Source organism: Candoia aspera, chromosome 4 (genome assembly GCF_035149785.1).
Source record: "Candoia aspera isolate rCanAsp1 chromosome 4, rCanAsp1.hap2, whole genome shotgun sequence".
NCBI lineage: Eukaryota > Metazoa > Chordata > Lepidosauria > Squamata > Boidae > Candoia > Candoia aspera.
Genome location: NC_086156.1, coordinates 56,295,866 through 56,323,668, shown reverse-complemented (window position 1 = coordinate 56,323,668; position 27,803 = coordinate 56,295,866). Strand labels below are relative to the sequence as shown.

At 41.4% G+C, this 27,803-nt stretch overlaps 1 protein-coding gene across 5 annotated transcripts in view; it reads left to right on the top strand.

The window, feature by feature from the left end:
• The window catches only part of TPK1 (thiamin pyrophosphokinase 1), a 311,687-nt gene that overhangs the window by 231,734 nt on the left and 52,150 nt on the right, over positions 1-27,803 (top strand). For 4 of the 5 annotated variants that reach the window (XM_063304195.1, XM_063304190.1, XM_063304191.1 and 1 more), the window contains one exon: positions 410-521. In XM_063304195.1, the coding sequence (XP_063160265.1) occupies positions 410-521 (112 nt within the window). Of the gene's footprint in view, positions 1-409; positions 522-26,057; positions 26,153-27,803 lie in introns of those variants that run through there. The other variant, XM_063304194.1, reaches the window with a different exon arrangement.

The window sequence follows — 27,803 nt, the reverse complement described above, 5'->3', positions numbered from 1 at the left end:
TTGGTTAGGAATTGACCTAATCTAGTAGATCCACAAGGCAATCAATAGCTAAATTAGGTCAAGACCTATCACAATTTAAAGATTAAAATTGGTGGTGAGTTCCAAGTTGTCCTTAGGATTTTCTAAGAATACATTAATATTTTATCAGGGACAGCTCTTTTTATATTTCATGTACATTCTTGTAAAGGTACAAATTTCGTGTACATTCTGTTTTGAACAATCAAGGCAACACTAAATTCAGTAGAACTTATGCCCAAGTAAGTGTGAATGGATCCAGAGGTCTAGGTACACACTGTAACATACCATAATTTAATGTCTCAGATTTATCTTATATTTGCGTTTCCAGTTTTAACACAGCATTTGTGTTTTTATAATCTAAGCCAGCATCAGAGTTGTCTCTGTGTTACAGGGCAAGCACAAACTTCTTGTGAACACAGGACTTGAAGGGAAGTGGTGTGGCCTCATTCCAGTTGGGAGCTGTTGTGAATGCGTAACAACAACAGGCCTAAAATGGAATCTCAGTAAGTAAGATACATTTTTTCCACTCTGGAAAAATATAATACTGTGTTTTGGGTAGGTGTGGGAGGCACTATATGATAAAATGCTACATCTAGTTAACTGTACATTACAGATAGCATCCTATTGATATTAATTAAAATATTATTAAAATATTCATTTTGGGAAATTTGCCTTTTGTCTGGAAACAAAAATAATCATAATACTTTAAGTATATCCATAACTGATAGTAAGATACCTTTTTTATAATAATACTCTATATCATTGGAGGAGCCTTAGGTATTTGAGGAGGAGGGCAAGGAAGCCTAGGAAAATCATAGTCCTGTTTGTCTGACTGAGGAAGGCAGTGCTTGCCTCAATATTCCCAGCCAGCATCATCTCTCTTTTCCTTTGCCCTGGAGTCAAGAGACTTACCATGGCAAAGGCCACAAGTACTCCCAGTCCTCAGCAAAGCCCACCATTCTTGCCACAAAGAAATGCCTTGTGATGTCCATGGAGGAGAAGAGTCATCTGTATAGACACATCTGAATACATATATTTTCCTTTTAAGGCTGCAAGATGATATAGCTAGCAGGTACAGCTCATACTGGTGTGTGACCAGCAGACGTAATCCTCTAACCACCTAACACTTTTATTGAATATGTGTGAACAGAAGTATATTTACATTTATAGATGGAAGGGCAGACAAGTAAGGGGTTTGCTCTTATTCGAGCAAAGTTTTATTGTAATGGAAAAGAGGACTGGGTGATTTAAATGTTTAGTACACTTCATAGGAAGGTGTTTGTCTCCTAAGTTTTCCTGTAGAACGTATGTTGAGGTCCTCTCAAAAACATGATTCGTCAAGAAGAGTAAATTTGTAAAGCAGAAATCAACAGGCAACTAATAAAGCAACCACAGTGATTCCTCCTTTGCCCTTGACAACTTATAAAACGTTCATCTTTCAATTCTGGATGAAGATATAGTTGGAGATCTTTTAACTTAGAATGAAAAGCATCGATTATACAAGAAAGAAAAAAGATTGCAAAATAGGAAGGTAATTTTCTCTCATTTTTTACTAATCATAACGGTGTTGAACAGGAAGGAAAATAAACCATTTTTACCTTTCAAATCACTGTATTTCAGATATTGGAAATGTTGTAGGATTCCTATGGAGTGGAGCTTATCCCTCTCTTCCCCAAGGGGTTTCAGTTGCACAGAGATTGTTGGCAATAACAAGGGCAATTAGCTAGAGCTACTAGATTTGGGCTACAGATGATCACTAGATGGCAGCAGAGAGTTAGAGGTTTCTGTGTCTCTTCACTGTCAACTTGTGGACATCCAATTTTTTGCAGCCCAAATCTGATACAACTAAATTAGCAACATGTTTGGAAAGTTTGGGTTTCCAATGGCAGAGGATGTAGGGAGCCACATGCTGACTAAGTGCCACCAGTTGCCTACCTTAAGTTTAATAAAGGGCAGAGGATTAAAAAATCCCACTGAGGACATACAGATTCATATAGAGAAACTCTTTGGATCCTAGACCATTTACCCCATTGATTTTAGTATGCTAAAATGTTGTACTACATTGGGGTGGGTGTCCTGAACATCTTGCTGAGTAAATCACATTGAATGTAGTACAAAGTAGCGTGTGTGTTTTTTTTAATTTTACCCTAAATTTGCAGTTCATTTGTCTCAATGTTTAAGTTTGATCCAGTACAGTGTTTGGATACTAAGAGGCTATTGGGTCATTTTCCATGTGCATGGTTTTGATTTCTGAATGTGGATTAATGGAAGTGAAGTGCCCTCTGTATTTTAAATTGCTTTTTCAAAACATTTAGCATATATAAAATTTATATATTCTGCACATAATTGTGTGTGTGCATCTATGACTACATGCATTGTAGTAATGCAGTATGTATATATTAAAATAAATATAATTAAAATAATATATTTATTCACTGAATTTTAAAGAAAATGTTAAATACAAATCTAAATAAAACAAACTTTGATTGGGGTAGCAATCAAAACTAAAATCTATACTCTCTCCCTTCAGCAGTAGTATTAAAAAGAATCTGGATGGCTTGTTTACATGTCTAACCCCACAGAAATCAATAGATGTGTAATAACGTATATAGAGTAGGTCTTTCATTTTCCACTTCCTGGGTAGGAATTCTCCATACAAAGACAAATGCCTAACCAGGTTTTGATTTTGTGACATACTTGCTTTTCTCTTTCTTAGCAAATATATTTGGTGAGCACTTTATATTCATGAAAACTTGTTTCTTGGAAAGTAGAAGCTAAATTATTCTAAAATGGTATTTCCAGCAGGAAGACAAACAAACCAAATAGCATTAGGGGAAGATAGATTATACAAGTAGCTTATTATGATTCAATTAAGAATCTTGAATTTTCTCCAACAGCCATTTCTTTTGTTAATCAAAATGAAGTGTTTGGGTCTAAATTTTATAAAGCACACATATGCTACAATGGTTCTCTTTGAAAGGGATAGAATCTATTTCTTAATAATATATGTTTCTTTTTTCTTTGGATAGGTTAATCAAGATTCCTTTCTGATCTTAAAAATAAACATATTTGCATTGTAATTTTATGAGGTATTGCCATAAAATGAATAGTTTAATATTGTTACTTTAAAATGCTTTTTCAATACTTCTTTTTAGATTTTTTTAATCATTTTTTATTATTTTTATAAATAAGTCAAGGTGGCAAACATACCTAATACTCCTTCCTCCTCCTATTTTCCCCACAACAACAACCCTGTGAGGTGAGCTGGACTGAGAGAGAGTGACTGGCCCAAAGTCACCCAGCCAGCTTTCATGACTAAGGTGGGACTACAACTCATGGTCTCCCAGTTTCTAGCCTGTCACCTTAACTACTAGACCAAACTGGCTCTCTTTTTTAAAAAACTTTTTTTAACTTTTGTTAACATATACACCAAAAATATACAATAAGCCTAGATTTATAGCACTTCACAACTTGCTGTTGCTGAGCTTGTTTTAAACTGTTAAATTATACAAAGGAATTCGAAAGATATATTTGCAATTGTACATGTTGAAGACCGTATCTGTGATGACTGCCCTACTCAGCTTACCATTAAATTCGATTCATACATGGTTAAAGTAGAAATCTCTTTAATGGAGTGTAGTATGCAGTACAGTGAAAAAGTTGTGAATAGAAGTTCCTTTGCTTTCTCCAAGTTAAACAGCCCAATGAACTCAACCCCTCGCCCTTCTTCGGTATGCATCCCGCCCTTTCTTGTGCCAGTTCATTCAGTTCCGTGCAGATGTCTCCAACAGCTCGGCAGCTTGACCTTGGATGCCAGAGATAACCCAAACAAGATGCTTTCACACTCCTGGCTTGTCCCCCTCCCATTTCTACTGACTTGCAAATCTTGACATGTGTTGACTTCATTCATGCATGCGAGTCCAATCAGATGTTCTGGGAATGTTTGACCTGGGAGCATGACAATATCATATGAATGACTGAAATGTATTAAGTAGACATTTACATGTAAACACTGGCAATTCCAAATGAATATTCTGAATGCCAATATTTACTGGTCTATTTCCTCATTTTTAAAAAAAATAAACTTCCAAATAGTAATCTATCAGCATTCATGCGGAATCACTTAACTTTTGGACATTCAGACAATCTGCTTGGGACACATATGATCACATGGATGGGGGCAGTCTGTCAGCTGTAAATTCCTGTACACAATCACATGGTCTTCTCCATGTGACCAAGTGCTGATTATGTAGTTCGGATTCTTCCAATTGGACCCAATCTGCATGAACAGATTGCTCAAACTTTATCTATTAATGTAAACAGGCTCATTGATTGGTGAGTGTGACATTCTTCCTTTGTATATAGTTGAAATTAGTACACTCCCTTCTACTTGAACTGGAAGCAGGGTTAAAATAAGCTAAATTCATCCAATAATAGTCCTTAGTCCAACCTGCTTGCTACTTTGTATCTTACTAGATTTTCTTATATTTAAAACTAGAATGTCCTCAGATGTCCTCTTGGCAGCCATTTGCTGTCTTCTCAGCTACTGGTATCTTTAAAGAGAAGATGTCAATCTTGATGCCATGGCTGTAGTCTCTTGAACACTGACAGCCCTGAGCAGCTGTTTCAGTGATACAGTAAACATTCTGCTATGTTCCTTTTAGAAACCAATCCTTTATTGTATGGTGAGACCTATCTGAATACAGTAAAACAGATGTTGTAGTATGTCATGATTGATGCTGTGCAAGCTAAGTATAGTGGACAACCAAGATTTGAGAGACAGATTCTTTCCACCATTTCTTATGGAAATGCACAGAATTATCACTTAGCAAAGCACCCCTATGCTCACAGTTTTGTATTTGTATATACTGTGTGCTTGCTAAAAGCATTTCATTGTCATTTTTAATATAAATGATACATATACAACAACTCAGTACAAAGTATTTTAATTTATTTAATGTATTTTTATCGTGTCTTGTTTCCATGATGGCACTGAAGAATCCTGGACTGGTCTCCCTGGCACTGTCCAGACCTTACTTCAGTAAAATAGTTGTCTCATGCATTTCAGGGAATGCTGTAAAATATTCTGTTTTATTACATTTTTAATCTATTTATTTGTAACCATTTGTATGCCACTATTCTCATGATTTTAGGTGGCTTACAATTATTTAAAAAAACAGAACTAAAAACAAAAAAATGCTAAAACTAAACAATTAACAATTAAAACCATGAAATCCTGTTAGTAAAACCTGCTGCTACCAATAGGAAGTTATTCCTACCAGAATGCTGTTCTGAAGAGGACTGTCTTTACCACTTTACAAAAATGCATCAGGTTAGGGGCACATCACACTTCGGAGGGCAAGCTGTTTCAGAAGAGACTGCTGCCAAGAATGTCATTATCCCTCTGGTAGACCATGTAGGGCAGGCAGGTTCTATGTATCAGCCCGACTAGGTAGACCAGACCATGAAATCAACTGCACAGGATGGCTAAAACTACTTTTACTGAGATTGGCTACAATAACAGAATCTTGCAAGTCTCTTTCTCCTCCTACTTCTTATAGTTGAATGAATTAGTAAGGTGTCTGTCTGGGCAGATAGAACATTATCTGGAAGTTCTGGACTTTAAAAATGTTTTAGCCCCTTTTGCCTTGGCAATAGCACCTACATATCTCCATCGAAGTCGTTGTCCTTACTCTACTCCTCATAAAAGAGTTGCTCACTACCTTCTTTCCCTCCAGCAATCAGCCTCCATGGCGAACTGGGAGTTTGCATAGTAAAATAAACCCTAGCCTCAGGTTAACAAAACATTTTTTAAAGTTAGTGTACCACAGAGTTAGTAGAAGTAAAAAGCCTCTGAATGTTCAAATCAGTTCACCTCAAATTTATTTCAGCAGGTCTTCTTAGAGGCAATGCTATACCTAGTATTGCTTTATCCTTGTATTTGCTGCTTTTGAGGCATTGATGAAGTATCCCTAACTTAAGCAGAAATGTGATTAGGAAAATGTAATACAAGTAAGCTCAGATTCATTCAAGGGAAGTTTATATCTTGACTTTTCACTTTCTATCAAGCCAATGGCTTGAAATACTAGGAAACCCAACTCTTCCAAATATCTTGATTTCCCAGATTTGGTCTGGATATGTGAGAGAATCACCAGAGATATGGCTAATTCTCTCAGAAGAGTTTTATTCCAGATTGAATCCACATAAACATAGCAGTAGCTTTGCTGGGAGCCTAATTTTCTCCTGAATCTCAAGAGTATGAGAGAACTGGTAGATAAATAAATATAAAATAAAATAAAGCATGTGCCATTTTTGATCAAGTACAGTGCAAGATTCCTTATATTTAATATAACATCATATATAATATATGAAGGAAAAATTATTACAATAACTAGAAAATGAAAATTCTAATAAAGGCTCATGTTAAAAGGATTAAAGACACCTACAAGGATGATGCTATGTGGAATGCAGGTTTTGAGACTTTTCTTCAACATCTTGGACAGCATATTGCCAGGAAGTTTCCCTACTCAGTCCCACTATGTATAGGATTCCATATTAAAATAGAGACTCCCGGATATAAAATAATAAATAATATACTGTAAATTCAACATAAAATTAGGAATAAAATATAGCCCTGAATTACTTTTTTATCAGGCCATAAAAGTATGCTTTTCATGTGAAGCTGTAAGTCTAAAAGATTGCCCATAGGGAAAATAAGGGCATTCTAAATATGGAAATGCAGGTAAATGTCATATTCTAAGCCTTTCATTTCAGAATTGAATTTCTTTTATAACAGTATAGAGCACATAAAGCCATACATCTCAAGTAAAAGCCATTATTGTTGTATGGTTGTATGACTGTATGAGAGGATGGAGGGATCCCTACTTCAAGCCAGGAACTCTAGAGTTCCAGAGCTGGAGGCAACTAGACTGGTGTATCCTGGGGGATGTAGGACAGGACATTTCATCAAGTTGGTGACAGACAGGGGATGTTACGATGGAAGCCAGAGGGTGAGTCGTCATAGAGGAAGATGCCCAGGTGTTTATTACCTGTAGCATGTTCCAACCCCCCCATGCTTAAACCTAGGCCCTGGACAGCAGACTCGTGAGGGCCCTGGCCTCCGGCTGCTGCTTCTTAATGCCAGGTCAGTTAACAAGCCCCCCCTCATATGTGATCTGATCACAGAGGAGGGGGCAGACCTGGCGTGTATTACCGAAACCTGGCTGGGCCCGGAAGGAGGAGTGGCTTTGTCAGAGATGTGCCTGGTCGGGTTTCAGGTATGGCACCAGCTGAGATGCTAGGGCAGGGGAGGAGGGGTGGCAGTTATCATCAGAGAGTCTCTAGTGCCCTCCAGGGGCCCTGCTCCACAAGTAGCTGGTTGTGAGAGCCTATTTTCAAGTTGGGTGCCTGAGAGCAGTTGGGTGTATTGCTGCTGTACCACCCTCCCTGCTGCGCAGCAACCTCTGCCTGAGCTGCTGCAGGCTGTCTCGGGGTTGGCAGTGGAATTCCCCAGGCTTATGGTTCTGGGGTACTTCAATCTGCCGTCCCTGGGGCAGGCCTCAGAGGCAGCTCGGGAGTTCATGGCCACCATGGCAGCCATGGGCCTAACTCAGATTATTCAGGACCTGACTTGAGACAGTGGCCTCACTCTGTACTTGGTTTTCTTCTCAGAGCAGTGGCAATGTGATCTGAAGGGAGAGTTAAATCTGTCCCGTTTGTCATGGTCAGATCACGCCCTGGTGACCTTGAGATTCTCTTACGCCACCCCTCTCTGCAGGGAGGCAGGACCCATTCAATTGGTCCACCCCTGGCAACTGATGGACCTGGTAGGGTTTCAGAGGGAGCTGGGGTTTATACCTGAGGATCTGCTGGTTGGTCCAGCGGAGGCTCTAGCTACCGTGGTATCCTTTTGGGTCGGCTCAGGGAGTTGGGGGTGGGCGGCATAGTTTTGCGCTGGTTCACCTCCTTCCTCCAGGGCCGGTCCCAATTGGTGTTAATAGGGGAGGAGAGATCGGGCCCACGGCCCCTCCTTTGTGGGGTGCCACAGGGGTCGGTACTCTCTCCGCTCCTTTTTAACATCTACATGAAACTGCTGGGTGAGATCATCCGTCTCCACGGGATCAGGTATCATCAATATGCTGATGATACTCAACTATACATCTCCATCCCGGGGGAAGTAAGTGATGCTGTGACTGCCCTTTCCAGGTGCCTGGGGGCTGTCTGGATAGGGAACAACAGGCTTCAGCTGAACCCTGGTAAGATAGAGTGGCTGTGGGTTAATGGCCCTTTGGCTCCTAGGAATTTGCCATCTTTGGTTCTGGATGGGGTTGTACTGACCCAGACAGATCTGGTGCATAATGTGGGAGTCCTCTTGGACTCACGACTCCTGCTCAAAGAGCAGGTGGCAGTTGTGGCCAAAAGGGCCTTTGCGCAACTTTGTGTTGTGCGCCAGTTACGCCCATTCCCAGAGCCAGAGGCCCTTCGAACAGTCACTCATGCCCTGGTCATCTCCCATATAGACTACTGTAATGTGCTCTACGTTGGGCTACCCTTGAAAATTATCTGGAAGCTACAGCTGGTCCAGAATGCAGCCATGAGGGTGATTTTAGGTGCTTCAAGATCAGCACATATTACTCCCTTGCTCCACGAGCTGCATTGGGTGCCAGTCTGTTTCCAGGTCCAATTCAAGGTGTTGGTTATCACCTTTAAAGCCCTACATGGCATGGGGCCAGTTTACCTAAGGGACAGTCTCAACCCCATTACATCAACCTGGCCCACCCAGTCATGTAGAGAGGGCATGCTATGGGCCCCGTCTGTAAGAGAATTCCATCTGGCGGGGTCCAGGAGGTGGGCCTTCTCTGCAGCAGCTCCCACCCTTTCAAACACCCTTCCCCTGGAAGTGAGGTTAGCCCCCTCCCTCCTGGACATCAGGAAAGGGTTGAACACCTGGTTTTGTTACCATGCTTGGAATGGGGAGAGGAAGAGCCACTCTTGGGGTTGGTTGATTCCCTAGTCCTGCTGGGACCGGTCTTGGCCCCTTTGGGTGGAATTAGATCTGCTGTTACTTGAACTTTATTATATTTTATATTTATATTTATTTATATTATTATGATTTTATTGAATTTTAAATTGTTTTATTGTGAACCGCCCAGGGTCCCCCGAGTGGGAGAGATGGGCGGTAATAAAAATATGATAAATAAATAAATAAATTTAAAGCTTTTTAATCTATTTCTACAGTATATTAGCTTTAACTTGTGAAATCAGTTTGAGAATGAATGCAAAGCAATTATGGGGAGCTATATAGAAACACAAGATTACCAAAGAATTTAGTGAATTTCCCTGTTGCACCCATGCTGCCGCTTGCAGGTGAGATTAACACTTTTTTTCTTACTGGAAATATTAACAGTAGCAAGACAAAGGTGAACTTTCCACCTCCAGTGCTTGAGATAACCACAGCTGGAGGTGGAACATTAGGAAAGGATTTATATGACAGAATTCATAAAATATTCTGTTCAAGAGGCTAACTAGATATGTCTGGCTTGTACTTGATTAACCCATGGCAATATTTTGTTGGTAGTGAATAATCAGTTGGTTGCTATAATATTTCAATTTCTTTGCCTCTCCTTTTAGTAGGAAAGATTGCAATCATGTGCATAGTTACCAGAGAGTAAACCTTGCCTATGAGTACTTTTAACTATCTGGGCATTTGATCCTTTTGTTTGCACTCTCAGACTCCTTCAAATACTATTAACTTACATGTAGAAAAATGTGAGATATCATGTGTAATGACTGCATAGTTAGGTGTGAATGTACCCAGTATGTCATTGGTACACAGCTGCTACCTGAAGCAAAGTTATACAGGTTTATGAAGTATCCTTGCATCCACTTTGTATATACTATGGAAATGCAGTGTCATAATGATAATAATCTATCATTATAACACTACAGGGAAAATTGTTTATAGCTTTCTTTTAACATGGCATAAATATGATGTACAATATACTTCAGTGTGGCATAGACCTGTGGTGTCCACATGTTTTACTAGGAAGATCTATAATCTTAACTTTTATTCCATTCTGAACCTTGTACTAGATCACCTGAACTTAAGGACTGGGCATGTTTGAGAGAGCTGTGGGTTTTCAGGTGGTGACTAGGGCTTCTAAATAAAGAGTTCAAGTGCAATAGCATCTTACTGCTTTGGCCAAAGAAGGCAATGTCAAGGAGACCAGCCATTCTTGGCAAAGAAACCTTATTGACTAATAGGTCAGAGTAGATCAATTGTGCTTGCTGCTCCTTATTTGGGTTCTGATTTGCCCTTGCTCTGTCCTTAACATTGCAGTAGCTGGATCAGCTGAGTAAGCAACAAGAAATATTGTGAAAGTGATACTATCCTGTTCTGCACAGATGTTTCCTCTAGAGAGTTAGCCCAGCAAGACAAATTTCCTCTAACTAGGTGAACTCTTCAAAACATACAAGCAAAAAAAGATGCTACTTTGCAACATACAGTACATATAAATGCCAGTGGATGTCAGGAAGATGATGAAGATAGCAGAAAATTGTTGCTTTCATGGCTGTCTTCTGGCTTGCTAGAAACATCCAGCCAGATACTGCTGCAAACTTTACAATGGACTAGATTCCACAGGGCTCTTTATATTGTCTATTATCTGTTCAGGTTGGCTTTCTATTTAAGAGCTCTGATTGTAAGGCAATTTTCTAATTAACTGCATTAACATGAACAGTCATCAAAAGGACATTCCCTACTTTTAAAGTAGAACAGCTGGACATCATCTACATAAGAGAAGTTGGGTAAAACTAATATTTGAAGAAGAAAAGCTGGTGTTTTTAGTCACACACACAAAAATCAGAGAGTAATTGCACAAAGCAAAAGCACATTGTCAAAGGGTCTTATTAACACATTATCAAAAGATTTTTCCCACTTTTGATTATGCCTTTATTATCACATTGTAGTTGCTAATCAAATGCTGATTTGTTGATGTAAGTCAGTATTTTTTTTAAAAGTAGCTTTTAAATTGGCTGCCAATTACCTTCAAATTAAAATGTCCTGTTTGCAAAGTATTGCTCTGTTTGTAATCATCGGCCTATTTCACAGCAACAATAAATCAAATTACCTCATATTCTGGGAAACAAGATAGACCATTCAAATCCTGCTCACTTTTGCAAATAAAAACTTTCATTTTCTTCCCCCCACCTCAAATTTCAACCTTAGAAATTAGTTACGGTTGTATGATCTGTATCCTTTTTAAAATATAGTTTCATCCATCAAATTCTATTTGTCATTACTGTCAATATGCCAGGGTAAGCAAAACATCCCTGTTCTTCACCTCATGTACAGTATAGGAAACATGTATAATTTAGGATCAAAGGTCTTGTGATGGCCAGTAGCTTAGGTGCTTTTTTTTAAATGAGCCAGACTTCTAGAACAGTATTTTTCAAACTTGGCAACTTTAAGATGTATGGACTTCAACTCCCAGAATTCCCCCACCAGCATGCTCTGTCTTTGTCAGCTTTTTTCAATCTTTTGTCTTTAGGAGGTGCTGGGACTACAACTCCCAGAATTTCCCTTAAAGCCGTGGTTGTTGCAGTCCTAACATACCTAAGGACATCACATTGGTGAAGAGTGATCTTCAGCTACCAACTATGGTAGTGAAATGGACACTTCATGTTTCTAACAGATACCCTCCAAATATTATGGATTTCAAGTCCCATAAGCAGCATGGCCTATTCTTATAGTTGTAGGCCGTGAACTTCATAAATCTAATCCTACAGGTCATTACCATAACTTTTGTTACTGAATTATTAAATTTTCTGGAAATTAAACGTCTCAGCATACCTGGTATCTTCCCATCCTGGTCTCAATCAAGGGAGAATTCCAGTTTCTGGCATCTAAAAAGCCCTTTCTTGTCCACCCTGACTGCACTGTAGAAGTAGAAGGTGATTAGACTTTCCCCTTAGTTGCTTTCCCATCCCCAGCCAGATTTGCTGTTCTTTTATACCAAGACACTCAAGGCAGTTTACGATATGAAATAATGAGTTGCAGACTAATATGCAAAATATATCAACATATTTGGTAACTGACAGCTTCTACAAAATGATTAGGCTATATTATCGGTGCAAGACATTGTTGTGAGAAAAAACATCCTGATTAGGTCACCTTTTCCTCTTCCCTTGAAGGAGTTAGCATTTTTGCACTGATAAACTGGTTAGCGCATTTATTTGTGTCATTTTTTTTTATCCGTTCAGTCGTGTCTGATTCTCAGAGACTGCCTGGACTAGTCCCTGCAGTTTTCTTGGCAAGGTTTTTCGGAAGTGGTTTGCCATGGCCTTGTTCCTAATTTGTGTCATTAGTGCAAGGATATTTTTGTCATGCCTAATTACTGTTTTCCTAAATGGTCTATAAGTAAATCTCAGTATCTTTCTCTTTGTCATTTCCCATTTACTCCTTTCCCTCTCACCTAACCAACAAAAGTTAAATATGTATACTATATAATACTCTTTCTCAGGGACATATTTCACGGACCTGGAAAATGAACTGGAAACTGCATGAGCCCTAAAATTTTATGCAGTAATAAATCTTTATGGTTGAACTATCTAGAGCCATATTTGTGTAAAGATAGCCTTCCATTTGTTGGCTTTAGCTAAATCAAAAACCACCCCAATTAAAAAGTGCTTGTACTTCCCTATTAGCTAAAGTTCCTGAACAATTCCTCTGATTTCACTGTCATCTTCCTCTTTCCTTTAATTACTAGTAGGATTGCATCCTACTATTGCATCCTACTATTAACGTCAAGGAGAGTATTAATATTTTTTAATTAAAACCTCTTTTTATATGTAAGTAGAGGTCAAGAAAAATAGAACATAAGCAAAATATGCATGCTTTTATTTTTCTTTTCTATAGAAAATCTGTTTACCCTATAGTATTTTCACTGAGTTCAGTTCATTTTTCGTCTAATCTAGGAAGATAGTTCAGTTTGTTAAAGTCTTTGTGGGGCTTTTCACTTCATGTTGTCCTGTAGAACATAGGTGCTTTTCTAGTTCTGTCTTCTTTGTTTTCATTTTTCATTAAAATCCTTGATTACAAAAGAACTTTTCTGCCAATATCTATTCTCATCTATTAACTCCTGAATTTGTTCCAGCACTCTGTACTGGTCTAAGACCGTAATAAATTATGAATGAATGAGTTCCAGCACTTTATTTTAGGAGCGTTGTACATAATTCCAGAGGCAGAAGGTACTGTATTTAGGGTGTTAACAATGGATAATTAGTAATAAAATCCAAAATTATTGATAACTCTCCAGTGGTTCTTTTTCTAATATTTTAACTATATACTTTATAGATTGTATGAGATGCTTCATTTGGATTATCATTTTTTGCTATCCCTAGACATTTCAGGAAAACAAAATCCTATTGCTTGACGTATACTGCCATCTGTTGAACAAGCCGCTCAGTTTAAGAATGCCATGTAATACACTTGATGTCTTTGCTACAATACAAAGGACATCTGCGGTCACAGTGTGTGATGAACCTGTACAGTCAGAACATTTATCAGTTGCATCGTCATGGTCAATAAATGCTAAATTAGAATCTATAAAGTGTGTTTGTCAGTGTAGCCATTCACACTGTGGAACTCCTTCTCTGCTGACAGGAGGTAGAATGAAAATCAGTAATAGTTTCCGGGCATGCTGGGGCCTGACCTTACAGCTATAATAATGTGTTTGGTTGTAAAAGTATCCTCTTTATGGACAAAGATCTGCGTATGTTGCCTCCATCAGTTAGGACCTATATCACTGCTGAGCAGGAAAGAGTGGCAGCAATGTGGACAGTTTCACTGGTAGAAGTGAAGGGACCACTTTCCATTCTGAACATGCTGACACTGAAAGGGAAAATGGAGAGGAAATGCGGCAGGAAATTATTGCTTTCAGTATTTTCAATATTGCCCTTGGATTAGATTTCTTTATTCCACCGCCAATGCCCTCTTTTCCCCTTAAGAGTTCAGGACACACTACATGGTTCTCCCTACCCCATTTCATGATCTCAACAATTATCTGAGATTGGTTAAGCTAAGATGATACATTTGTCTCTATGTGTTTACTTCTGATTGCCCAATAACCCCAGTTCCATGGGGAGTTGACCACATTAATGAAAACATTTAACATTTTTATTTTAAAAAGGGGAAAAATGGCAACTGCCATACATAAATAACATCCCATAAATAAATAATGCCATAAATCAAATCCATAAATAAATAATAGACCCAACAGGGGGTTGTGAAATTAAACTTTTCAAGAACTCACTGTCCAAAATAGGCTGTGTCAGAACTGAATACGTGGACTGATAGCAGCCATCACAAGGGTTCAGAATAATTAGGACAGGTGAAAAGCTATTGTTAGTGTGAATCTTCTGTTTAGTATTTTTCCTAGAATACTTTGTGCTGGTTTTAAATTAACATAGAAATAAACAAAAAAACCCTGAGAAATAACTAATCACAATCTGGTATGTATTAATATGTAATATCTTATTACATATTATATACATATACTATGCAATTCATATTATATGCTTATAATATCTGATACATTCTAATGTATAATAGATATGTTGGATATATGCTACATATCTATCAGAGGTCATGGTAATTTTTTTTCAGGTTTTGTCCTAACTCCCAGGAAACACTCTGAGACAGGGAACTGTTCTCTAATGTTTATTTGCTAATACATAACAGTAATCCTAACAAACTGAACAAGCGTGGGAAAAACCCAGCCATATAAACCCCGCAGGTTAAGGCGGTCCCACTCTGTGCCTCTTGGAATGGCTCACCAATTCCTCAGTGCTACGCATGCACTTAACAGTCTGGAAGGGAGCCCCCTGCTCGCCATCCTTACTCATGACAGGTTTTCTTTTTTTTTCTTTTCTTTTTTTAAATTTTCTATCGGCTATAAGCAATAATGGGACGCGGTGGCACTGCAGGTTAAACCACTGAGCTGCTGAGCTTGCCGATCAGAAGGTTGGCGGTTCGAATCCATGTGACGAGGTGAGCTCCCGTTGCTAGTCCCAGCTCCTGCCAACCTAGCAGTTCGAAAACATGCAAATGTGAGTAGATTAATAGGTACCGCTTCGGCGGGCAGGAAATGGCGTTCCGTTCAGTCATACCGGCCACATGACCATGGAATTGTCTATGGACAAACACCGGCTCTTTGGCTTTGAAACGGAGATGAGCACCACCCCCTAGAGTCGGACACGACTGGACTTAATGTCAAGGGAAACCTATAAGCGATAATAGGATCACATATGCCTGACTTAAAACAGTCAAACAACCAATAAATTCACAGATTGTCTATTTATAAGACAAACATATTCATCTGGTTGCATCTGTTTTACAAAAGAAATGCATTCTCTAATAAAGATGTATCTAGAAAAAAAATTGGGTAGCTGTTTCTATTGTTCAGTTTATTTTTATTACTGGTGTTTCAATGATGCTGTCTTCCAAAATAGCTCTGACCCATTTCTTATACTGATACTGAAGCATAATCTGACATAGCAGTGGTGCAATTATATTACTGACAAATTCAACAAAAATTGAGATTCCAAAAAACCTACACATAATAAACAGTAACTTTGATATGGAACTGAAAAGAAACATTGGTTGGTTGGCTGGTTGGTTGGTTTTGGCCGAGTATTAGCTAAGTTAACTTGTAACATACAGTATATGTTTGCAATGCTTTCCGTATACAAGAATTAGATTTAGGTGGTCTAAATTCTGATCTAACAAGGGGTCTAAAACTTGATTAAAATTCCCAGCCATAATTATCTGCTTTACAGAGAATAAAGATGTTGTTATGCTCAACTATGTGGTGAAGAAATAGAACTGTAGACAGTTGAAATCAGTGGCTGCAACTGTAGGGAGAGGAGAGGAAGAAGTTTTAAGTCCTACCTTCTAGTTAGAAGACATGGCATTAGCTCTTATTTATAAGGTCCATCTTTCAGTGACCTGAAAGATACTTCATGGTAAATCCAACTATCATTATTTTTAAAAAAAATGTTTTTTAAGTTGCCCAATTTGGGGAGTATCTGTCTCTTAGAGAAACAATAAAAACTGCTGCCTCCACTTTTGTCTCTGGCCTTGCCCATCTGTTTGCTTCAGCATGTGGTCTTGAGCAATGGCTCCTGAAGGAATGCAGCTTTCCAGGGAAGAAAGGTTGCTTATCCTTAATGTAGTCCCCCATATCCTGACCTGAGACAAGACTTTCAATATCCAACGTCACATATGATGCGGAGGGAGGTAGGAATTTTGAATTACCATCTCTCGGCTGTAGAAATGAGCAAAGTGGGGAAGTGTAATGATTGCCCCAGCCCCAAATACTCAGACTCACAAGAGGATGCTAAATGAAATCTGATTTATTTGAGTACTAACAGCAAATACAGAGAAAGCTGAGAATGAGCAAAAGCGCGCCAAATACAAACTTAAACCCTTGCTTCAAACGTATCCCGCCTCCCTCATAACAGCCCCGCCCGGCACAGGTGCTAGCAATCGTCAGAGCTGCTAGCCTGGGAAAGTAACCTTGAGCGCAGTAGATAACACAAACACATTCCAAAGCAAAGTCAAAATATAATCGTTCCCATCCTCCCTAGACAAATGCAACACGCATCCAACTAATGACATGCGAAACGTTACGATGCATCAAATACATTGAAACGGCGCACATGACATACCGCCCTCCAAAAATACCCCTAGGGACCTGGTTTCGAGGGATAAGCGGAGTGGAAACGGGCCACTAGAACCAGGGAAGCTACATCTGATGCAGCGACCCACTCAGGATGAGGGAAATGCTTCCAACGAACTAAATATTGCAAAGTATTGCGAAGGCGTCTAGAGTCCAAAATTTCTTTAACTTCAAAGTGTTGCTGACCATCAATCATGATGGGGGTGGGAGGTGGAGGTTGCCGATGCCAGCGATCAGAAGGAATAGTCGGTTTGAGTAAGCTGCAATGAAAAACAGGGTGTAAGCGTTTCAGGTTATGAGGCAAATCAAGTTTAAAAGTCACAGGGTTGATCTGAGCTACAATGGGGAAAGGACCCACAAACTTAGGTGCAAGTTTCTTGGAAGGTTGCGATGACTTGATAAACTTGGTAGAAAGGTACACTGAGTCCCCCACTTGGAATGCAGGTTGGGGGGCCCGCTTCCGATCAGCATACAATTTATAATCCGCTTGAGCATCAGCCAATGCAGTTTGAATCATTGGCCAAGAGTCAGCCAGTTGTGTTGACCAATCATCTGTAGTGACCGCACCTGCAGGAGGTTGTGGGAGATCAGTGATAGGGACAAAGTCTTTACCCAGAGCCACCCGAAACGGGGTCTGTCCAGTGCTTTGATGCACTGCATTGTTGTAAGCCACTTCAGCAAATGGTAGAAGGTCTACCCAATTGTCCTGCTGATAATTCACAAAAGCGCGCAGGTACTGCTCTAGAGTGGAGTTAACCGCCTCAGTGGCCCCGTCCGTTTGAGGATGCCAAGCCGTGGAGAGGGCTTGCTTCGTGCCTAACAGCTTGAGAAACGCCCGCCAAAACTGAGAGGTAAATTGTGTACCTCTGTCAGAAATTAAGCGGGAGGGACATCCGTGTAGCCTGTACACGTGTACAAGGAATAGGCGGGCTAATTGACGCGCTGACGGAATGGACACGCAGGGAATAAAGTGGGCTTGTTTGGAGAAATAATCTTTGACCACCCAAATGACCGTTTTGCGTTGGCTGGGTGGTAGCTCTACAATAAAATCCATGGAGATTTCTTCCCAAGGGGAAGAGGGGGCTGCTACCGGCTGCAACAGCCCCTGGGGCTTGCCCACCTTGCGCTTGGACATTGCGCAAACAGTGCAGGAAGCAATGTAGTCTTTGACATCTTTACGTAATGTGGGCCACCAGAATTGCCTCCGAACGAGGTGCAAGGTTTTTACAAACCCGAAGTGACCCGCGAGTTTGTCATCGTGTGAACGTGTTAACACGTCTTTTCGGAGGCTTTCAGGAACGTAGAGGCGGTCGGACTTCCAAGCGAAGCCTCTGTCAAAAGTAACATTGTCTTTATTCGCAAGCAACCAAGTATCCGTTTTTAATTCTTTTAAAAACTTTTGTTGCAATTGGGAGGGAATTGACAAAGAGCTTGGCTGAGCAGCGCTTGTGGTGGGCGGTTGTTGCGCGCGCGTTTGGCTACGCGTCACAGCTTGCATGCCCAATTGGGGCGCCGACCATAGGGTGCTCACCACATCTGGCGCCGCCCCCGAGTCTTGAGGTTGCCTTGACAAGGCATCAGCCAAGAAGTTCTTTTTCCCTGGAATAAATTTGAACTGAAAATTGAATCGGTTGAAAAATTGAGCCCAACGAACCTGTTTAGGGCTCAGTTTTCGAGGGGTACTAAGTGCCTCCAAGTTTTTATGATCAGTCCATACCTCAAAGGGGTGATTAGCCCCTTCCAACAGATGCCGCCAAGCTTCTAATGCAGCTTTCACTGCAAATGCCTCCTTTTCCCAAACATGCCAACGCCTCTCAGTTTCGGAGAACTTGCGGGACAAATACGCACAGGGCTTGAGGCATCCTGCCTCGTCTTTTTGCATCAACAATGCGCCAATAGAATAATCGGAGGCATCAGCCTGTACAACAAAAGGCTTTGAAGGATCAGGGTGTTGTAAAATGGGCTCTTTGACGAAAGCTGCTTTCAGCCGCTCAAACGCCGTTTGACAAGCAGGCGTCCACCTCAACAACGCTCCGGGATTCTTGACTCGCCTAGTATCTCCCACCCCTTTCGTTCGAAGCAGGTCCGTTAGGGGCAAGGCAATCTCAGCGAACCCCCTTATGAATAATCTGTAATAGTTGCTGAACCCCAAGAAACTTTGAAGTTGCCTGCGGGTACGGGGACTCTCCCAGTCCAGGATAGCCTGTACCTTGGCAGGGTCCATTTCTATACCTTTATCAGAAATCCTATACCCCAAGTAGTCAATTTGGGTCTGATGAAAGGCACATTTGGATAGCTTTGCATACAATTCAGCAGATCTGAGTTTACACAAGACTTTCTTTACCAGAGCTACATGCTCTTTCATGGTTTCCGTATAAATCAATACATCATCCAAATACACCAGTACACCTTTAAACAGATGTTCATGCAAAACTTCATTGATTAATTGCATAAATACCCCAGGGGCCCCAGCCAACCCAAACGGCAACACCTTATACTGGAAGGCTCCCAACGGGCAATTGAATGCAGTTTTCCACTCATCACCCTCCTTGATTCGTACACGATAGTAGGCTTCTCTTAAATCCAGTTTAGAGAAAATCTTGCCCGTGGCCAGATGTGACAACATGTCCTTTATCAATGGCAAGGGATATTTGTTGGAAATTGAGACGGCATTTAATCCGCGGAAATCCGTACAAAGTCTCAATGTCCCATCCTTTTTTGGGCGAAAAAGAACCGGCGCCCCCACGGGTGAATTCGCCGGCTCAATGAATCCGCGCGCCAAATTTTTGTCCACAAATTCCCTCAACAAAGTCAGTTCTTTTTGCGTCATGGAATAAATTTTTGGTTTAGGCAATTGAGTGTTGGGCAGCAGTTCTATGGCACAGTCCGTCTTTCGATGGGGGGGCAACTGGTCAGCTTCCTTTTCACCGAATACATCAGCAAACATCCTGTACTCGGCCGGCAAGCCCTCCAGAGGAGAGGCCGGGTAAGGCGGAGTCGCAGCTGCCGCAACCCCCACCATCTCCTCTGGGGCACCCTTCCCCTCTGCCGCTTGATAAAACCCATCCCTAAATGTGATGGTCCGGTAGACCCAGTTTATTTGGGGGTTTTGCTGCACCAACCATGGTACCCCCAACACCACCAATGGGCCCCCTACGGGAGCCACGACAAAAGACAACCCTTCCTGGTGACTGCCCAGTTGCAAGGCTACCCGCCCTGTAAAGTGGGTGACCGGTTTGCCCCCTGCCATGGACCCATCCAATTGAGTAAATGCGATGGGTCTTTGTAGGGGAAAAGTGGGGAGCGCCAAAGCCGCCACCACGTCGGGGTGCATCAGACACCGGGAACACCCCGAATCAATCATGGCCCATACTTCCACCGTCTTGACTTGTGAACCCAATTTCAGTTTCACCATGAGTATGCGGTAAGTGCCACTCACCGCTGGAGGCTCGCGCCCGTCTTCTACCACCTGCCCAGCGGCGCCCTTTAGAGCAGGTGGCTGGCGTTTCCCGCCGGTTGCGGGATTTCGGTCTCCCCTTCAATTTCGTAGAACATCACATCGTCTCCCTCGGTCTCAGCCACCGCAGCTTTCTGTTTCCTCGGCAACGCAGGGGACTTCGCCGGCGGTTTTCCGGGCCGTTCCTCCACCTTTGCCTTCGGGCATGCTGCCACTCGATGCCCCTCCTTACCGCATCTCAGGCACAATCCTTTGGCATACCGCTTCTCACGCTCCTCGTCCCATGGTCGCTGTCCCGGTTTTCCCCCGGTGGTCGATGTGCGGCTGGGCTTCATCTCCCGCCCCGACTTGACGGTCTTCCGCTGGGCAAAGACCTCTTGGGCATGTTCAGCCCTTCCTGCTAGCAGGATCCACTCATACAACGTGTATGGGTCGTCCCTCCCCAGGGACCAGCGCAGCACCTCGGTATTCAAGCCATCTTTGAAGAGCTCGATAATGGTTGCTTGGGACCAGTCATCCACCTTCCCAGCTAGCGCTTTAAACTCCAAAGCATAATCGGCCACTGATCGGAACCCCTGCTTGAGTTCCTTCAGGGCTCGCTTTGCTCTCTCCTTTGCTAAGGGGTCCTCGAAGTGCTGCTTCAACGCCCAGAGGAACTCCTCGAGATTTTCCAGTTCAGGCGCTTCCGACTGGCACATCTGGACATACCAGTCCGCCGCCCTCCCCTTCAGTTTGGTGGCAATGGTGATGATTCTTGCCTTCTCCGATTGGAAAGCCCCCCCCCCATTCTTCCATATAAGCTTTCGCATTAGTCAGGAAGAACGAGAGTTTGGTCGGGTCCCCATCAAACTTGACAGGGAAGTCTCGCATACCGCCTCCCGCCGGGCTGCGCCCCACCACCGGGGCTGCAGCGGCTGGTGCTTCCCTGACTCGGAGCGCCACGGGGCCCCGGGGCGATCGCCCGGGCGCTGCTGCGATTTCCATCTGGACCGACTGGTCCCCTTCGCGCCTCCGCACCACCCGTCGCCGTTCCGGGGTCAGCCCCTGGGAGGAAGGGGTTGAATGCCTCTGGCTGGATTCTTCCCGGAGCTCTCGCATCGAGGTTACATCCAAGCTCAGCTGTTTCAGAATAGCCTCCAACGAGTCCATTTTCGACTCCAGCACTCTGATTCGATCCGGAGTGGGTGAGCCCTCCGTTGGCTGCACCTGCACCACGTTGGGGGATAAAGGGTATCTCTGCCTCCAGGATGGGCCCCCCGCTGCTGTGGCATCTCCTCGGGTCTCATCCCAGGTGAGCAGCTCACCCGGAGAATTCACGGTGGTCTCCGGGGCCGTTTTCAGCCCCCCGGCTTCGCTCTCCGACCCGGAGCTCGCCTCCTCTCTGATGGCGGACAGCTCCCCTCCTTGGGACGGTCGGCCGGACGGCCTCACGGTCGAGTCCGGTTCCCCTTCCTCCATCATCACGATTTCGGGCTCGGTCATCGCGGGCTCTCTCCCTCACAAGTTAGACGCTTGTCTTCCTTGGACAGGGGCCAGCGGAGTTAGGAACTGAGATTCTCAGCTTTATGTAATGATTGCCCCAGCCCCAAATACTCAGACTCACAAGAGGATGCTAAATGAAATCTGATTTATTTGAGTACTAACAGCAAATACAGAGAAAGCTGAGAATGAGCAAAAGCGCGCCAAATACAAACTTAAACCCTTGCTTCAAACGTATCCCGCCTCCCTCATAACAGCCCCGCCCGGCACAGGTGCTAGCAGTCGTCAGAGCTGCTAGCCTGGGAAAGTAACCTTGAGCGCAGTAGATAACACAAACACATTCCAAAGCAAAGTCAAAATATAATCGTTCCCATCCTCCCTAGACAAATGCAACACGCATCCAACTAATGACATGCGAAACGTTACGATGCATCAAATACATTGAAACGGCGCACATGACAGGAAGACTCAGTGTGTGTGTGTGTGTGTGTGTGTGTACATACATACATACATACCCATCCATCCATTGTGACAGATCTGTCATACTCTGCAGGTTTTCTACAGGAAAACAAAACAAAAATATTGTCTTTACCCCAAATGACAAATCCCACTCTTTGTTATTTTATTTTGATATCCTGTGCTGCATTCTGTTTTTAAAATCTGCAGAATGGTTCACAGGAAATTTAAAATGTCATTTAAAAGTTACAAGTAAAGGACAGTTGGCAAAGTAAGCATAAATCTTGACTCAAAGGTTAATTGACCTGTATTCTCTAGTGGATGGGGCAATATTCTTCACTTCACTTGAATTATTGACATACGTTATTGAGCTATCATGAACAAACTCTGTAAGGATGCTAATGGGCCATATTTAAATTTAGGCAAAAATGTGATATCTTTGCACTGTTTGCAGAAATCCAGGCTAAGTTAAGAAAATTGACCATGCCTGAAATAATTAGGCAGAAAAAAATGGGACAGAATGTAAAGGGACAGAATTATGATATATTTAGAACAGGAAATGTTTGTTGACTTTGTCAGTCACTCTGCAACTGCTTTTAGAGTGAATGTTCAGGTAGACTGCATGTGTACTGGGGATTGCATTTAAGCAGACCAATATCTTATTGAAATTTCATATGTGAATATTAGTGTGTTCAGGGTGATCTCCATTTGCCTAAAAATCTTTCATGAAGGGAGCATAGTGTACAAAAAGTATACAGGATGAGAAAAAGGGGATTGCAACAAAATCTTTTAATACACACTGTAGATATCCAAACACGCTTTCCCCTGTCTGTGCTTTCACTGTGGCCTTAAAGGCAAGAAAACAAGGGTGTGTGTGTGTGTGTGTGTGTGTTTCCTGTCTGGTTTTGTGATGGCACACGAGTTTATCGACTTGACCTTTTAGGGCTATTTCACACATTATGCAGCCACAAGCCCAAGACTACTACAGAGAAGGGGAAGAAAATAACCAATTCTGTCTTCTTGATCAAAATACTCATTTATATAACTGTTTATAAAAGTGTTTGATGCATTTACACTTTACATTTTTATGTGTACATTTCAGACATTTTGAATATATAGTGGGTATGTGAGGCATGCTTGCAGGGCACAGAGAAAGCAAAATACAAGACCTGGCAATGTTTGTTTTTAGTATCAGCTTCATTCCATAAAGAACGTGCAAGCATTATAGTTCTAGAACTTAACTGGGGTTGGGGTAGAGATGCAAAAAAAACTAGAATGGTGGAAGAAACAAAAAAAGCTGTTGGGGCTCTGATTCTTAAAATTCAAGGCTTCTCTGAAGATTGAATTGCACACTTAATTAAATGGAGAACTTTCACAGTGACTGGCTTCACTGCCCCCCCCCCACTTCTGAAGCCTTTTCACAGAGCCACATGAATGTAATAACCATTGCCATTGTCATCTTCAAGCAATGGGAAAATGTAGAAATCAGCATCCTACTGGGGCCCTCTCCACCATTCTTACCTTTATCACTAGCCTTGTTTTTTAGCAAGAAAAAAAAAACAGTTCTTTTCACAGATTAAGGAGTCTAGCGAAATAGTAGCAAGGCACTACAGCATCTTGAGTTCAACTGTTCAATCAGTGAAACATTGGCAATGCACCCCACAGCTCCAGTGTTAATGCAGTGTGCCTTTGCAGTGTTAATGCCAGAGCCAGTTAAGCCAGAAGTTAATCATTTCGGCTGCAGAAGAGCTCCGTAAAACTGATGAAGTGGAATACTGAACTCATAATCTATACAAATCAGGAAGCATTGGTGCCTTGCCCTTGTTGTCCATGACATCATTGGATTAAGCTCTGGAGATCAGGATGGACAGTACCCCTTTGTGGGAATTCTTGCCTCATCCTGCTTCCCAACTCATTAATCCTGCCTCCTCTTTGCTGAAGTCAAGGCACCATGCAGTCTGCCCACCATTTTATCAGGTTTATTAAAATGCTGCTGTTGTGATGCTGGGGCACCTTGTCCCATTTCCCCAGGGTTTTTAAATTAAGAATTGGGGGAGCCACTTTTTTTTTCTCTGCGTGAAAACATGGCAAAAGAAAATGAGGGAGCAGAGGACCAGCTGGGTTTTTGTAATCCATTAGTCAGATATTGACTCAAGGGAAGGACTGAGCATTCTGAGGATAGCAGTGGTGAGGTCACTTGTCAGGTGCTGCAAATATGCTTCTGAGCATTTCTGGGTAAAGCTGATAGCTGTGGTGAAATACTTCTAGTCAGATTTAGGTGTTGCAAGAATCTATTTACATGAACGTCATGTAATAAAAAGCAACAACTGATGCCCTACTCTCTATTCTGAAAGCATACCTTTAATCTCATATGCAGTGTGAGCTCAGTTTTCATGGTCTCTCGTAATATTTCCTTTTTGAATGATATTTTGTATATCACTGATTTGCATATCTCTAAGGCATTCATTTATTAAGATGTGTATCTGCAACCACCTGATGCAGGTTGCAGATTTGACCTCTGGACCTTGAAAGTTTTTAAGGTGCTCCCAAATTCTTGATCATTTCTGATATGAAGGAATTAGATCAACTTTACCCAGCTTGCTTTTGGAGAGAGATTGGTGTCTTGTGCACAGTAATGTATCTTGCTAGTCTTTGAATCCTCTCAATTGCTTAGTCAAAATATCTAAACAGATGGCTTCTAAATTTGGAAAATAGAGAAGGGGTGTTTGACTGGTTTCTTCCTGTGCAGTCTGTTGTTATGGTTTAGAGCTGAAATCATCTAAAAATGAGGCCAGAAAGGATCTGTTATTATGAATACTAATTGCAAAACCCGACAAATTTTCTAGGGCACAGGTTTACGGTTTTTGACACATCTTAACTTTAAAATAATTATCATTCTGGTTTAGTGCAGCTTTTCATTGTTGTTGTTTGTGTGAATACCTGCAAATCAATCACTTCACTGTTTTATTCTTCCAGCTGCCCCATGAAAGCAAAATGGGGATTCTTGTTTGTATTTTTTGCAGAGAACAAATTGAGCAAATACAGAGTACAGATAAGATGCTTCCTCTGTTTGTGGATCTTAGAATTATCCTTATGCTTGTCTATTACTCACCCCTCAACTATATCCGTTTTGAATGTTATTGTTTTAAAAGATGTTAACCATGTACACACAAATAAATGAACCTTGTATTCATTTGTATTCATATAATATGCCCCACTTCAAGGAACGGGATACCAGCAATGGTTTAAAAGCTGGTTTGCCCCTGGGAAGGCATTTTTCAGGAGGATTATACCTGTCAGTGTGGGAAAAGAGTATCCAGGAACTTTCTCTTATCCCAGGGTCACTGTGGGAAAAAGTAGGAGGCAGGAAAGCTATGTATGCCACTTTGAATCCTGTATGAAAGGCAGCATATAAATCAAAGTAAATAAATCAAGCTCAGAAAGTAGATTCTCAGCAAGTTTTTGTCATTCAGTAGATAATATTGGCCTCTATTAACCCCTTGGATTTGATCATTTGTACATAGTGCAACCACTAATATTTCGATAACTTAATTAAACAATAAAAGGGAAAGGGGACCCTCCTGTTTGGTGTTTCTTGTTACAGTAAATTCCTCTGAGTCATAATTATTAGTTCTTACTTATGCTCTTGTAGGCTGATAAATTTTGGTCTAAGAGGGGAAGAAATTAAATGATTATATTAATAAATCAACTGTATCTTACAGATTTATTTTCATATCCTTTCCCGTATTAACTGTCTGTTTCCCTCTTCCTAAAAATTACTTATCTCATGTACTTGTAACTTAACCCTAATACAAACTAATATTTTAATATTGTACTGAATCTTTAATTATTCAGTCTAAGGAATTAGTGTCATTGTTTGTTTCCTCTTTTGTTCTTGCTTCTGTCAGAATCCTCTTTCATCTCTGATCTTCATTTTGCAGCTGAATCTGCTTGGCCTAATCTCTAAGTCTTTCCTTGTACCAGCATCAGGAGAAATCTTGTTCAAATCTGCCAACATTTTATTCATACCCTGAATAGCGTACATTGTTTCTATTCCTTGTGGTTTCTGTAATACAAGTTTAAATGGAAATCTCCATTTATATCAAATTCCTCTTTATCAACAGTTCTGTAAGACGCTTAAATAAAATCCTTTTTATAAGGTAGTTTGGCCCATTTAGTTTCTTCAGCTTTTGAGCTTCCTGAATAATGTTATTTGCAGTAAGTTCATTAAGACGTTTGTGACATATTGTCCAAATGTTATTAAGTTTCCTAATTGAACTAGCCCAAGAGAGTAAACAATTCATTGAGCGTAAGTTGGTCGTCCTCTGCCACATTTTTTAAAAAATATTGCTCTGTGGCTAGGTATGAAGTCATAGTTTTGTTCATTACAATAATATATGTATGCATGCATGCATTATGTATGTGAAAGTAAGGCATTCATATCTTAGTCTTATGGGCTGATATGATCTTATTAATCTATGTGATACTATTATACAGTATATAGAGGTATCAAGAGAGGGAAAATGTCAGAGTATGTTAACCACATATAACCACATTGATTAATGTATCAGATATTAGTATATTAATTTCAGTATATTGTCACTACCGTATAATGCCAATAAGTTTAATTAGTACTTAATACATGTCTCATGCCATTATTATTATTTTTTTAATTGTATGGCACAGCAGTTCAGTGTTCATGCTACTTTTTCTTGCTGGGAAATCCTTGTGAGGTCCAGCAGCCAGATGTGTAGACGATTTAGCTGTGACAAGTCACGTTGCCCGGGGTGCACCACGAGGAGGCTAGTCTACATTGCACCAAGTTGGGCTGAGAGAGTGACTGGCCCAAGGTCACCCAGCCAGCTTTCATGCCTAAGGCGGGACTAGAACTCTCATGGACTAGAACCTTAGCCACTAGACCAAACTGGCTCTCACATGCCACTATTTACATGAATGAACATGTATGAAAGATGGAGCAAATGGGACCTGCTCAGAGCAGTCCTGACAGGCAGAAAAGTTCGTTAGGAATTTTTCAGCTCAATGGCATATGGAAAAGTGCTGCAATTAAGAGTTTGAAGAAGGTACAAAAGTGTTGATGCCTAAGCAGGGCCGCAACTAGGGTCTGTGTCACCCGGGGCAAACATGGATTCCATGCCCATTTTGGTGCCCCCCCAGCATGGTGCCCGGGGCACATGCCCCGCTTGCCCCCCTGCCAATTGCGGCCCTGTTCCTAAGTGAACTGGAGGAGGCAATAGCACTGAAAGGAAAGTACTAGGAGATGTGAGAAAAGTAGCAAGCTTTGCTGGAAGGTATAATATGTATGGGAATCATAGTCCTTGGAAGCTAACATAGATATGTGATATTTTTCTGGTATTCAAACCTAGCTTGGCCAGCTAGTCTCTGAGTTGGATAGATATACAGTACCTGAGTGTGTGAACATTTAAATGAGTAGAGCTGTTAGTTCAAGAAGTGAACAATAACAGCTTAAAACTTGTATTTGTTTCTCTGTATCTCACTTTCTGGATAAAAAGAACAACAAAAAGCATTGTGGGCACTGGCTTGCCCTCCATGTAACATTACGTGTGATGTGTAGAATTTTAACCGCATACGTGTGAAGGCCTCTTCTGACATTTCACTCCATATATGCAGATCTG